Source organism: Phoenix dactylifera, chromosome 14 (genome assembly GCF_009389715.1).
Source record: "Phoenix dactylifera cultivar Barhee BC4 chromosome 14, palm_55x_up_171113_PBpolish2nd_filt_p, whole genome shotgun sequence".
Lineage (NCBI taxonomy): Eukaryota > Viridiplantae > Streptophyta > Magnoliopsida > Arecales > Arecaceae > Phoenix > Phoenix dactylifera.
This window is the reverse complement of record NC_052405.1, coordinates 11121484-11135881: the sequence shown is the minus strand read 5'-3', so window position 1 is coordinate 11135881 and position 14398 is coordinate 11121484. Positions and strand designations below refer to the sequence as shown.

Below are 14398 nucleotides of genomic sequence, written 5' to 3'. Positions count from 1 at the left end.
GTTAAAACAAGAATTCACATATTATAGACTTAAAAGAGCCAGTACCACAAGTTGTTGTCTCTTTTAAGGGATCCACCTTGATTCTCTCAATCATCATGGATATTGCCAAGCTCTAAGTAAATCTCTCCCTTGATTTGGTAAAATTTGTTACATAAACCAGAAGTACTTTTGAAATCAAGAAGTTTGAAGAAGACATACGTGGCCCCATTTAACCGTTCAAGCAACAGGAGTCTGAGTTCTCACATACCTTCCAATGAATTTTTTGAGCATAATGGCATTGATTCTTCCATGTACCTCAAGTAATGGCATTCTGTCAATAGGGTATGATTTTTTTGAAGTGAGCATATGAAGCCAGAACCTTTTTTTCTAAAGAATTTCCTAAAAGTACATTATTTTGTCTCTACTGTGACGTACAAACATTGTAGGATTTGAAGATATATTTTGGAATTTCTCAATCTTCACAAATTCTTACCCCCAACATCTCGTGCTCAATGAATATTCTTCAGTGCACTCCATTAACTGATTCAGCCATAGGACATATAAGCTTAAATGCATGTGCCTAGCTCTCTTGGTTGGCTAATTTTTTTATTTCTTTGAGATATATTTGCAATCAACTTGGAGTTTTCAGAAAAAGGATGTGCATAGATGAATGTACACATGCAGACACAAGATAAAGAAAAATATGGGAAATAAAAAAAAAAGCATGAGATAAAGAGAATATCTGTGTTCAAGCCAGACATACATGAACCAGCCTAAGCAAAAATATGTTCCAAGTTTAAATGCGATAAGCTTTAGAACTTTCAGCTTTATAAACACGGACTTGAGATTAAAATCATCAAAGGAAAAAGGTCCAAAACTACAAAGTACCAAAGCAAGAAATTACCTAGATGAAACTGCAGGTAGTATGTAGGAACTAATATGAAGACAGACCTGAGAAAAGAAAAAATGCAAATTTAAAGCAAACCTATTATAGTTTCTTGTTTATCATAGAGAAGACAGCATGAATTAATGTGGCACCTGTCCTGGTGTGTTATCCAAAGTATACCAGAGGGCTCCACTTTGGCTTTCTCCTTCAACTCGAACTACCACGGATCCAAGAATTTTGCTTTTCCATATTATATCCCAGTCATAAATTGTTACAGAAATCTAAAGGAAAAAAGAAAAAGAAAGAAGTAGCACAATATTTTGGAAACAATTAAAGTATTGAACATTTACATGAAGCAGATTTCCAAACCTTAAATGAGAAGAGAACAAATGACCTATCTGTTCAGGCACCAAGTACCATATCTTCATGAGGAAGACTAAATGTGGTTTTCGTGTCAGGCAACATATTATGGGGTTGACTACCAACATTAGAAATTACAGAAGAAGTCATGTAAATGCCCTCAGACTACTAGGTATAGAGAGAAACATGGAAGTTCATACTTACATGTACGTTTTCATTGGTACTTGATGACTCATTGCTAGCAGACAAACACAAATTTTGCCCGATAGCAATATCATACAGAAAGTTAAGTATTATTTTTTTTGAAAAAAAAAGGTGTCCTATTGCCTAGGAAGTAGAATATGTCACTAGAAGGTCCAATGTGGGAGACTGCTTTAAAATATAGATATGTCTATCTGATCTAGTGACTTACACTTCAGTTGCTAGGATCTAAACTGAATTAAACCAAGTTTCTGTTTCCATTTCTTTTTTGTTTCCTTTTCTCTTCTTTCTATTTTTCTTTCTACATTGAACCCCCTTCTAATTTGATATGTCGTAGTAGGAGTATCTTAGAAATATTAGACCAAAGATACAGCGGAATTTTGAATTTCAAATCTGATGCATTTAGTGATAAAGGAAGGATATCCCCCACATACAAAGAAGTTCTTTCACCATCTCACAAGTCACAAAGAAGAAAATCTGCTAGATCATTCTTTCAAGCTCAGTCCAACTATGACAGCCTCAACAAATTCAAGCAAGGTTCGTCGTGCTGGTACCAGAGCCCGTACTGGTCGGCTGGTGGCATAGTTCGGTATGCCGTAGTGTCGTACCGACACAGCAGAGAGAGCGAGGGAGAGGGAGAGGAAGAATGAGAGAGAGGAAAAGAGAGGGGGGGAAGGGAGAGGGAGAGGAAGGGAGAGCCACTGAGGCCTTCGGAGGGCCTCAAAGGGCCGGAGCAGGGGCTCCACCCTCCAGTCCCCTATGTTGTTTGAAACAGGGGTGGGTCCGTCAAGGCCCTTTTTTATTTTAGAAATTTTAAGTGATTTGCCGACTTTACTTAAAATTTGCGGCCTTTTTTATTTTACAAATTTTAAGGCTGATTTCACTTAAATGTTTTAAAATAAAAAAAAGGAGCCCCGACAGACTCCTATTTCGAACAAAATACGGGCTTGGAGGGCGGAGCCTTTGCTCCAGCCCTCCGGCACCCTATGGAGGCCTCCGACGGCCTCCCTCCCTCTCCATCTCCCTCTCCCTTTCTCTCTTTTCTTCTCTCTCCCCCTCCTACCAGTTTCTCATTTTGAATGGCGGAACCATCTCGGTCCGCTGTCGGCATGGCTCGGTATGCCCCGAACCGTGCGGCTTGGGATAGTTCCGCAATCCTTGAATTCAAGATTTTGTTGAAGATATAAAGAATTCTACAAAGCACTATTACAAAACTACATATTAGATTAAAAGATTAAAAATCACACGAACGGTTGTCTTTCAATTGAAGCATTTTTGATATAACAATCTTGGTTTGTTAGATGGCAATAGTAAAAATGACTTGAGCAGTTATCTTCCACTTGAAGCACTTCTAATATAATTGTCTTGGTTAATTTGTTGTTCTACTGGCATTACCAGGTTTTAAGCTTGCTTCTACCTAATCAGTTCTATGACCCATACTGGCTTCCATAATTTTTGTTAACAGGCCATGTATGACAGACCATTTATGGAAACCTTATAAAGCATTCATGCCCTCAAAGATGATCATATTTATAGATATAGATAGAGAGATACACATAAGGATAATATATTTGCTCGGGGGACCATGTTGCTGCAGAAAATTCAACTACAACATAGTACCGAAGATTCAACACTGAAGATATGAGTTTTGCAACCTAATCTCGTATTCAATCACCTCCATTGACAGGAGATCTGACCAAAGCATCAAGGCAGGGGTGTCAGGCTGAGTCAAGCAAAGCATATTTGGCCCACAGCTAAAACTTCGAGCCTGGAGCTTGGCCCAGCCTGAAAGGTTAGGCCGAGCTTGAATGAGGGCTCAATTTATATGTCCTAGAAATTCAAGATTCAGCCCAGCCCAAAAAATGCCCCCTAGTTTCTGGGCTTGATTGGGTTTAGGGCTACAAACATCTGTGTTGGCTTGGTTTTCTTTCTAGGTAAGGTCCTCAGATTTCTAGGGACAGCCCCGCCCATCAACAACCCTAACATAAGTCTTAATGATGTGCTTACAACTTTACATGATGGTCTCAGTATGTTGTATGGCATAATCAAGGTTCAAAATACCCAAGGTTGATACACTATCAACCAAGGGTGGGTATGGAATGCGCCATATCAAGGACAACATCAACAAAAGATGTCAATGGGTATGGCACATCCCAAAAATCCTTGATATTGCCCTTCCTGGCCTCCAAATATTGATTTTGAATTTTTCATCATGTTCATTTGTCTAAATGCTATATTGTTGCAAAAAATAAAATAGCAGAATCGAGCTAAATTCCTTAATCAAGGTCCTCTCTGAATACTCAAATCATTAACATGCATAGACATAACATTACATAACTTGCAAACTCAAATACATTTAGAAGACATTTGAGTTAAAATTTGCAATTCAAATGCAAGTAAACAAAGAAAGAGTATATTTAAATAATATGTAACAATAGTAACAAATGCAACCTACAATCAAGGTTCAGAATACCCAAGATTGATACACTATCAACGAAGGGTGGGTATAGAATGCACCATATCAAGGATTGCATCAACAAAAGGTGTCAATGGTTATGGTACATCCCAAAAACCCTTGATATGGCCCTTCCTGGTCTCCAAACATTGATTTTGAATTTTTCATCATGTTCCCTTGTCTAAATGCTATATTGTTGGAAAAAAAAGGAGAATAGAGCTAAATTCCTTAATTAAGGTCCTCTCTAAATGCTCAAATCATCAACATGCATAGACATAACATTACATAACTTGCAAACTAAAATACATTTAGAAGACATTTGAGTTAAAATTGCAATTCAAACACAAGTAAACAAAGAAAGAGTATATTTATAATAAAATGTAACAATAGTAGCAACTGCAATCTACAATGATTCAAATGATCACCTCTATTATCAATGATCATGTACTAGGCACTAGCTTACCTATCCATATTTTTAATTAATTTTTATATACTCAATTTTTTTTATAGGATGTCTTGAAAAGCAAATTTGTTGCATGCAGTTTCTCAAAGCATTCATCTTATCTGCTCGCATTAGTTTATCTCCTTTTTGGGTTATCTGACAACATCTTTTACACATATATATACATTTTTTAAATTAATCAAATCTAGATAATAAATTTGAAATTTATAATAACTCTGGACCTTCATTTGGATGGAACCTGAGCATGCCATATCACACCAACTTTGAATTAAATTCTGGGTATATGTGCCATCACCAGTGCAAAAATGATCTTGGACTGGTCAATCCAGTGCAATGACATTGTAGCAGCTTGTTCCCTCTTTCTTCCTCTCATTTCTAATTTTAAATGATGGAAAACAAGAAGGAATCACCCTTATTCCACTTCTCGACCACTACGCAAGCATATCACTTCACAGTCACTTTTATCCAAACTGAGCCTCCCCATATCAGAGGTCTCAGTACGTGACGAACTACTCGATATTTCAATTTTTTGGCATAACCAACACACTTTATATGACAAATATAACGAGCAATGTGAACAACCCTACTATGAAATGGCTTAAGACGAATTAAAAATGCGTTGGTCATGGTGCAATATGGTAACTACAGACAGCATGGCAGAATAAAAAGATATGCTATGTGGACCTATTTCAGCAGTTCATAGCAATGCCATTTGTTAATAGCGACTTTAAAAGATAGTCCTTTTTAATTTTATGCAACTAAAATAGATGAGAAACCAATAACTTTTCCAATCAAATGCATCTGCAAAAAGAGTAGATAGCTATGAAGACCATGGGACAGGAAAAGAAGAGGTGGGCTGCATTTTTGCAGCACTTTAAAGAAATAAGCATAATATAGTTCAAGGTTGATATGAACTTATTGTATTCTAAAAATGAGTACAAATTTTTTGAAGGTCCACATATTCCACATTTACACAAAATAAGTTAAAGAAATGGAGCCAGAGATAACCTGGGCAGGGAGGTCATCAACAAAGAAATGAAATGTTTCTCCCCACAAAGGGTTTCTTGAACAAGGAACCATGGAGCTGCATCAGCATGATTTTTTTTTTGAAAAAAAAGGGTCAATTCACTACTCGGTATCTAGGACCAAAACAAAAATCTGACGAGCAAAAGTTTCCAACAGAATTTGACTAATAAGTTCTATTCCAACATAATTCAAGATGACAGCTTAAATTTAAAAAGAGACTTCATTCAGAATCGAATTACTATTAGTGCTAGAAGTGCAAAAATTAATGATAACCTCTAATATCCAGAGCAATTAAAATTAATAAGCCAACAAATAATGAACTAAAACAAGAAATATCTAACATCTATTAATGTGATTAGAGCAGCTAATTATACAAATCCATGTAAAAAATTCTAGAAAGAACAACAAATTGGCCATCATTCACTACTAAAATGAATATCAAACTTTACTAACATCCTTGACTCATTATTATGAGATACATGTAAAGATCAAGGTTCATTTCATCAAAGTTTGAAACATTTTCTGAACAAGCTAAATTCAACAACTATTTGCTTGCATATTTCATCTGCATGTCTTCAAGTATGTAAGTGCGGATAAAAACACCAGCAGGAAGAATGCTCATAAACGCATGCTTGCACCTGCTTATATTGGCCAATCATTCAATCCAAAAGACTGCCTAATTATTAGAATATGATGGGATCCATGATAATAGGACAAATTACCCATAGCATGTACTACTGCTTGTCAAAAATTTTGGGTTCTAGTACTGCAAAGTATTGTATTTTAATAAATAGTGCCCACTTCGCTATCAAAAAAAAAAGTTTCACAAACTACATTTATGATCTTTCCCTTCTTTAGCAAAAAAAAATAAAAAAAAATCAAAAGGACGGGCAGAGCCTCTACTTCTGAAATCTTTATTTTCAGCTTCAATTTTGCCCTTGTGATTTCATGTGTCCTTGTTATTTTTATACATCTACAAGCAATAGACCTAAAGTTCTATCAGAACAACATGCACTAAAATATTAAGAAACATGAGGCAAATTAAAGTTTTATGAATAAATAATGGAGCACAAAGTAATAGAAAGTTTCTGAACAAATCATCATGAAGAAAAGTAATAGTTGGTCACCTAAATTGTTTTTGTGCACGGCAAGCAATTACAGCATAGGGATCTGATGTGCCATTCAAGTTTGCACCAACTAGATTTTTGGCAGCTAGTAGTTCCAACTGTAATACAATAACACAGCCAGACATATTACTTTTTAAAAAGGTTAAATGCGATCCTAAAAACATCAAAACTTTTCCAGTGTAAAATTGAGAAAAGGTTGAGAAGCAAGATATGTGTGCACCAATTCTCAAGTTATTCAAGAAATTACTGCAAATGCAACAAGACAAAAAAAGAATACCTCAATTACATAAACAGAGGTGTCTTGAGGGTCATCTTTTTTAACTGGATCATTTACAAAATAAGTGGATGACTGCATGTCAAAAAAATACAGAAATTATTCCATGGCATCAATAACAAGTTAGGCAATCATAAAGTGAAAAATGCAATAGAAAGTCGTAGCATCCCACAAAATACTCAGAAAACCAAACAGCTTGATAGCTTGATAATCTACTTATACCATCATGCCTCACAAAGGGGTAGATAGATCTGTTTACATAAAAATTTCATAGACATCAGCAGTAGCTAAAATAATTATAATTCTCAGCTATTCGCTGTTAGTTTGGAACATTTCTTTTTTAAAAAGAAATAAATGTCTCAGATGGGTTTGCAAGTTAAGAAAAATTCGTTTAAACAATGAGGGTAAAGACAGGCTTCTATTAAGCCAACAGCTGCAGAGAACCACAATGCTGCAATGCAGCTTCAGGAGGAATGAGTACAAATCCCTAGAGATTGGCAATCTTTTTAGCTATCTGTAATTATTTGAGAACAATTTTTGGGATCCGATGCAGTTTTCTTCACTTTGACTCCAACAAAAATTAAGTTATTCTGGATCAAAAAAGAACCAGCCTACAGTTGATGCAAGACAACCTCAAGAGTTACTTCCAAATCAAAAATAAAGAAATATCAGTGAATTAAGTTCGCTGACAGGAAATTCCAGATCTAAAGAAGAAACATCCCATCATTATAATTCAAGGAATTGATAGCATCTTGCCATCAATAATCTGCATTTCGCTGAATTGTCAATCTCCCGCCAACATGGTATTCTTCTCCAATGAAATGTGAAAAAGGAGCAATTTATTAAAACTATGCCTAATACCTGAAATTATTCAAAGAGGATATTTTTTTCCCATACTCAATCCTGGTCCTAGGCCCCTATCGAGCTAATACACTTCCTAACTGACCAAAATCTAAAATTGCTTAAATTTTACAGTTCCTCGGACATCTAGCAAGCTGCATCCTCAAGCTTTAACCACCATTCCACCCTCCGAAAAGGAGAGAGCAAAGTTTTGTCCAAAGTGATGGATCTTGAGACATATATGTCATTTTTCATGCACCTACATTAAGAATTTAACAATTGATTTAAACTACTACTGTAATATAAACAATGATCCATGTTATTAAACATCTATGATTTTTTGTCATTATAAGCCTCAAATTTGGTTCAAATTTAAATGAACCCATTTTTTGATAACTTCCTTTGAATCATAAAAAGGGAAGGGTTTTAAATTTTCAAGTTCTTGATTTCGTTAAACTAATTTGTATGTGAGATCAAAAAAGTCTAAGTAAGTAAAACACTCGAATTAATCAAATAAATAGTGTAATTTATAAATTGGACTCGTCACTCATATAATGAACATAACTTCAAGAAAATGGATTCCATTCTAATTCTGGCCAAATTTTGATGATTTCTCTCTAAGGTGTTTTTACTAAGCTCCCTTCTCTAATCGCCATCTACTTATGAACACTTCTTGAAACTCATGAAGTAATCTAATTGTCTAAAAAATCCCAAAACACTCCTTTCCTTCTAGAGAATATCCGAATAAGATCGAACGAAAAAAATTCCAAGACAATGACATTATGACGCATCTAACCTTGTTCCTGTCCTCTGTTTCAAGAACAAGAGGCTCCTTGGCCACCGCCGGACCATCGCCACCGCGACGCCGGTCGCCTTGGCCTCCACCAGCTCCGGATATCAAACCCCCGACAGCGACCACAAAGAGCGCTGCGGCGACGGTGATCTCGACCTCCCACCATGAGGGGAAGAGGAAATCCAGCCAGAATTCCGCCATTCTCGCCAAAAAGATCCGAGAGCACCGAATTCTAGGGTTTCGGATGCGGGATTTCTTGGATTTTGATCTTTTAACCGATCCACCGCCCGAAGGAAGCAGGCGAGAGCACGGCCAGCTTTGGAGGGAGCGAGCGAGAGAAAGTTCAAAAAAGACCGAGGGGGGAGACGGAGACGGAGACGGAGCCTATTTATAAGAGTGGGGTTACGGAATCCCCTCAATTAATATGAAAATTCTAGAAATGCCACCCTTCGGTATTATAGGCTGCAATTTTTTCTGAGGACTACTTTAGCCGCGTGGGGCGGGGCAAGTTCTGGTGCCGCGCGGATGTGCTAAAGATCAAACGTTTCTCTCCTTCCAGGCTTCCAGCAATGCCTTTTGTGAAAAGAGAGAATATATATCATGGTTTAAAATAACGAGAGACAGTTTCAGAGGGTACCTGTTACTACATACGTACTCCTAATAATTATGTTTTTGACCATTGTTTAATTATAATGGTTGTTATATACCAAAAGTAATAAATGCTATTTATATTATTTTCTAATAAAATATTTTTAGAAAATCATGAACAGTGATTTTTAAAATAAGTTATTATTATTATTATTATTATTATTTTATAGACCATCATTTTTCATTATAATTCATTTATAACTATTGTTATAATTATAAATTGCGAGAAAGTAGGAGGGGGGAGGCGAATCTCATCCGCATAGCAGTCTCTACTGGGCTCTCCTTCTACTAGAAAATGTTCGATGCAGGCCGCAAGTTTCCGCGTACCTTTTCCAACCAATTGGCTCTTCTCATTAGGTTTATCATTTATGTGTGAGTACGTCACCCTAGCGCCATCCCAGTACCAGAGCAGCAGTAGCGCTTTTATCGGCAGCGTGCAGACGTGGGGCATCTGGTCCTCGAATTTAATCGACGCCTGCGTATTTCGTACTTGGGCCGCCTAATAATTATTATTTTAAATAATCAAAAGCCGTGGCTACTAAAGATTAATGCCATCCTTTATATATATATATATATATATATATATATATATATATATAGAGAGAGAGAGAGAGAGAGAGAGAGAGAGAGAGAGAGAGAGAGAGAGTACACTGTGGATATATAATTAATATTGTGCTTACATAACATTCATCCTGCGGCTATAGATTACCGGTGGTTGTTGGGGACCCCGGCTGCTTGGCAGTTGGAAGAGCCGAAAGCGGAAAAAGGAGAAAAAAGCAGCAGGTGCTAAAATGGTGAGCTGCGTTGTAAAGATATTAATTTAAGGATGATACTAATCAACTAGCAAGTGTGACAATACTCTATCCATACAGTGTGCACAAGCATGACTCTGTACTAAAAAATAATCAAAATTTTCACTTTATATGCATTGGTAAAGCTGCCAACTAGATTGCAAGCTAGTATTTTCGGAATGCATTACCTTATTATTTGATCCACTAATTATAATGGACATACACCTTTGTATCTTGTCGTATTTAGATATTAGATAAATGACAGTTTTGGTACTAAAAAAATAAAAATCTATGAAACAATTAGAGTCGCTAACTTGATTGTCCATGCAAACATCTTAGATGGATAAATGAAAGTGTGGACTCGATTAGTGAAAGGGGGTTAAATTGAAGAATAGTTGACAATTTGGTGCTTAATGATGCTTCATAACATTAGTAGGTAGAAAGTTGTGTTGTTGTTGTTGATGATGCTACTGTTGCTGTTGTTGTTGCTATCGATGTTGTTTTTTTATTAAAGAACTAGGTTGGGACAAATTTTAATCAAAATTGGGAAAAAAAATTGGGCTCAACACGCTGACTCTACTGTGTAAGTGTTGATATTTGTCCATCCAACTCTCATCCCTATTTTGGTTGGGCATTCTGCCTATCTAGTGACTTCATTGTCTCTCCCTATCCTTTTAATCTTTCCAGAAAATATTAAAAAAAAAAGAGACTTTATTAACTCAACAAATTGGCATACTTCTTTTATTTTTAGCTAAAGCAACAAAATTAGTGTACAAATGAACAATGTGAGTAAGGGAATTTAATCACCAATACAAGGGCTGTAGGACAACCCTGGCGAAGCTAACCAATCTCACCCCATGTGTTTCTTGGGCATGCCTTCTGCCAGAGTGATTAATTTCAATAGATTAGTCTCAGAGGATAAAGAAGGAACTAGATTCACCCATCGAGTTTGTTGTGGCCAACTCATTCATGCAGATGCAAGAAACTTCCCACTGCATTGTTACACAGACATGAGTGAAGCATAAAATAAAATTTAAAGATGGTAAAGATATTAAAATATTAAATTAAAGGCATTATCTTAATTCATTGTATCAGTAGAAAAACACAATGAACAGTATAAATATATCATATAACATGGCTGTTATGATAGAATAATGGGCCAATAGCAATTGTTGGGGGGCGGATGGAGGACCCGAAACTTTAGTCTCACATCGGTTAAGTAGCGGAAAGCATTGTGCCTTAAATGGAGGGCTCGATTTTTCCTAGGGAGGTGCCTTTTAAAGGGCAAAGCCGCGAGGGAGGCCGACATGTGTCGTACCCTGCCCCAAAGCGGACAATACCTCCTATGGAGATGTAGGCTCCTTTCCCTGCTCTAATAGATGGCGCTAGAGGAAGGGTTCTGCCGTAACTTCCTCGCACGAATCCTCTCGGGTGGTCGTGTTGGGGCTGGACTCTGCACGAATCCTTTCCACTCAGGAGGTAATGTTGGGGGACGAATGTGGGACCCGAGACTTTAATCCCACATCGGTTAAGTAGCGGAAATGATTGTGCTTTAAATAGAGGGTTCGATTACCCTTCCCTCAAGAGACCCTTTTAAAGGGCAAAGCCATGACGGAGGCCGACCTGTGTCGTACCCTGCCCCAAAGCGGACAATACCTTCTATGGGGACACAGTCTCCTTTCCCTGCTCTAACAGCAATTTCTATTTAAACAACCCATAAACTTGTACATCAACAAGAGAATCGCTACGAGGTGCAAACCTGCTAGTAGTTTACTGCAAGAAAAATACCATACTTAGGTGGCAACATGACATCCCTCATAGTAAAAGGTTGGTGTTTCACCATGATTTGTATCAATCCTCTCATGCCACATTGCATGCCATTGGTGTGGCTTGGCTTTTCGGTCAATGGTCATAGTCCTCTGCTTAGCAATCAGATAACACCACTAGATATGCCAAGGTCAGAAGTCTTGTTCATGCACTGAGTGCTGTGCTTCATTATGTTCAGTAGGAAGGGCTGGCCTTGAAACATTCCTGCCAGTGCCACCAGCTTCTCTGCTTCAGCTAGATCTCCAAATGGGGTGCAGTTCAGGTCCAGCGGCCAACACCCGGACCCACAGCAACTTCGTCTCTCCAGGGGTCCGCCATCAATCACCACCCCGCACGCGCACGTGCGAGCTACAGTAGAGAGTGAAAGTGGAGTGCCAGTCTGCACGTGCGGCAATCTCGGACCTACCTGTGATGATGGATGGAGCCTGGAGCCTGGAGCTGTTGGTGGACCTAATCATGCCATGGTCTCACTCTCTCTCTCTCTCTCTCTCTCTGTGTGTGTGTCTGAGTTCAAGGAAAAGGAAAAGGCTCAGCCGAACCGACTTGTTTTCCTCTCAAGGCTTTTTGACCAGCTAATCACATGAGCTTTGTTTGCGGTTCATTGGGAAAAGTTGCAGTCCTGCTGAAAGAAAAAAAAAACGGCCACCTCGCTTGCCTCTTCATAAGAGGAAGCATTAACACCAAAGTTTCCAATGTTGTTCAACAAGTTTTGAATTCTAGTTGGTGCATTCCTCTTGTTGCACTATGATAAAGAAACACTGGACTAAGTAAGATGCTATTGATATGAACAAAACAATTTAGGGAGCCATATCTAGCAATATTTCCTTTCCATCGAAAAAAAGAATCGATCCACGTTTCCTGACTAAAAGGTTTGATCTTCATTTCTTTAAGAGAAAATGCGAGGTCCTTCCCACGAGCATTTGAAGGGTCGAGCATCAGTAGTAAAGAGTTAAATTGCTCGTGCTATGAACCAACTAGAATTTGCCATGTGCAATGCATGGAGATATGCAATCTCCTTTCTCGCACTCTAAACCCATCACCTAGGTCGGCCACATGACATGATCACGTACTCCCTAGGGCAAAGCCCTAGAGAATATGCTATGTCTGAAAAATTTATCACAACCTCAATATCTGTGAACAATAATGATCTCAATGCATAACAATAAAAATAATGAAATTACAGAATTTAATTATCCAACCAGTATTAGCGATGCTCTATCAATTCATCTCTTTACCATATAATCTCAACCGTAGACAAGTATTAAACCACTTGTACCCTGTAACTCTGAAAAGAAAAAAGAAAAGAGGGTTGTGAGCTTTACGACCTAGTAAAAATCCTGAATCACTACACCATAAGTAATAAGAAAATAATCAATTAGCAATACCAGATAAAATGAATATCATATCAATACTTGAAAAACTCATACAAATAATATACACATTATCATTTTATTATAAAGGCATATATGTGTGTGTGTATATATATATATTTATATTTATATATATCAATGTATCTAATTATTCAACAACAGTTTTTTATGTCATATCATCTATTTCTTATTAACTTGATTTTCATATTTTTTATTAATTAACTTTCGGCCTTGGACTAACCAAGATCATGATCCAGTCCAAGGCTGAAAAAATCTCACGCATAAGTCTGTGAAAGTTATCCTACGTATAAGCTCATAGAGGATATCCCGCACATAAGCCCGTTGAGGTTATCCTACTCGTAAGCTCGTAAAGGCTATCCCACACGTAAACCTGCAGAGGCTATCCCACGCATAAACTTGTGGAGGCTATCCTATGCATAAGCTCGTGGAGGCTATCTCATGACGAGATTAGTCCAAATCATATCTTGTTCATCTGATTTACATGTTACTATTGTCAAATCAGTTTTCACTTATATAATGAATTTCTCTCAAATTCAAGATATTTTTGTACATATATACATGTTTTCAATATCTGATACGTACAATAACCATACGAATATATTTGTGCTGGAAATTATGTAAAACATGCCATCATACATTAAACCAAATTTATCGATGTAAATCTCATGATACAAATCCAGCGGTATAAACCAATAAACACACACACACACACACACATATATATATAGATAAATAATTGGTGATCGAGTATAGGGATTCTTATCTTTATCGCAATCCAACACAGCTACAACGTTACCAATCCACATATAACATGTGCAGTCAATTTAATATCAATATAACACCAACTTATCCCTTATCAATTACTTGCCATATTAATGAATCAATTATTCAGTAATTACCTAATTTTGGAGTTCTAATATTTGAATTACCCATATTCTCTACTCTTCTTTAATTAAAATAAAGGGTCCAGACCTTATCTTAATTTAGAAACTAAAGTATAGAATCTTATTGGGCTTTTTCCTTTTCGGATGACTATAGTATATAAAACCAGGGCTTGACTATGAAAATAGATTTATATAGAAAAATATACAAGGCCAGCTAGATAACAACACCCAATTGTTCAAATCGGTCGGCACAATGCAACTCAGTCCATCTGATCAAGAAACATATGTCCCAATTAAGAAAAATGTAATAGATTAGGGGTTATCAATTATGGGTCCAATGGTAGCTGATAATAGTCAGATGTCGGACGGTCCGTCCTGGCTAATCAAATCAGTCAACTCATAAAATAAGAATCAGACCATGGTATAGGTAACACAATAGGAATTTATGATGAT

At 37.1% G+C, this 14398-nt stretch overlaps 1 protein-coding gene across 7 annotated transcripts in view; it reads right to left on the bottom strand.

Moving 5' to 3' along the window:
* Window positions 1-8772, bottom strand: part of LOC103715994 (BAG-associated GRAM protein 1) — a 28292-nt gene extending 19520 nt beyond the window's left edge. For all 7 annotated transcript variants that reach the window (XR_005514870.1, XR_005514871.1, XM_039133666.1 and 4 more), the window contains exons 1-6: window positions 8408-8772; window positions 6775-6846; window positions 6498-6595; window positions 5353-5428; window positions 1018-1146; window positions 884-930 (exon numbers count right to left, since the gene is read on the bottom strand). Coding sequence is in view for 5 of the 7 variants with exons in the window: in XM_039133666.1 (XP_038989594.1) it covers window positions 884-930; window positions 1018-1146; window positions 5353-5428; window positions 6498-6595; window positions 6775-6846; window positions 8408-8605 (620 nt within the window). In the remaining 2 variants the exon portion in view is untranslated. The remainder of the gene's footprint in view (window positions 1-883; window positions 931-1017; window positions 1147-5352; window positions 5429-6497; window positions 6596-6774; window positions 6847-8407) is intronic.
* Window positions 8773-14398: the final 5626 nt, after the last annotated feature.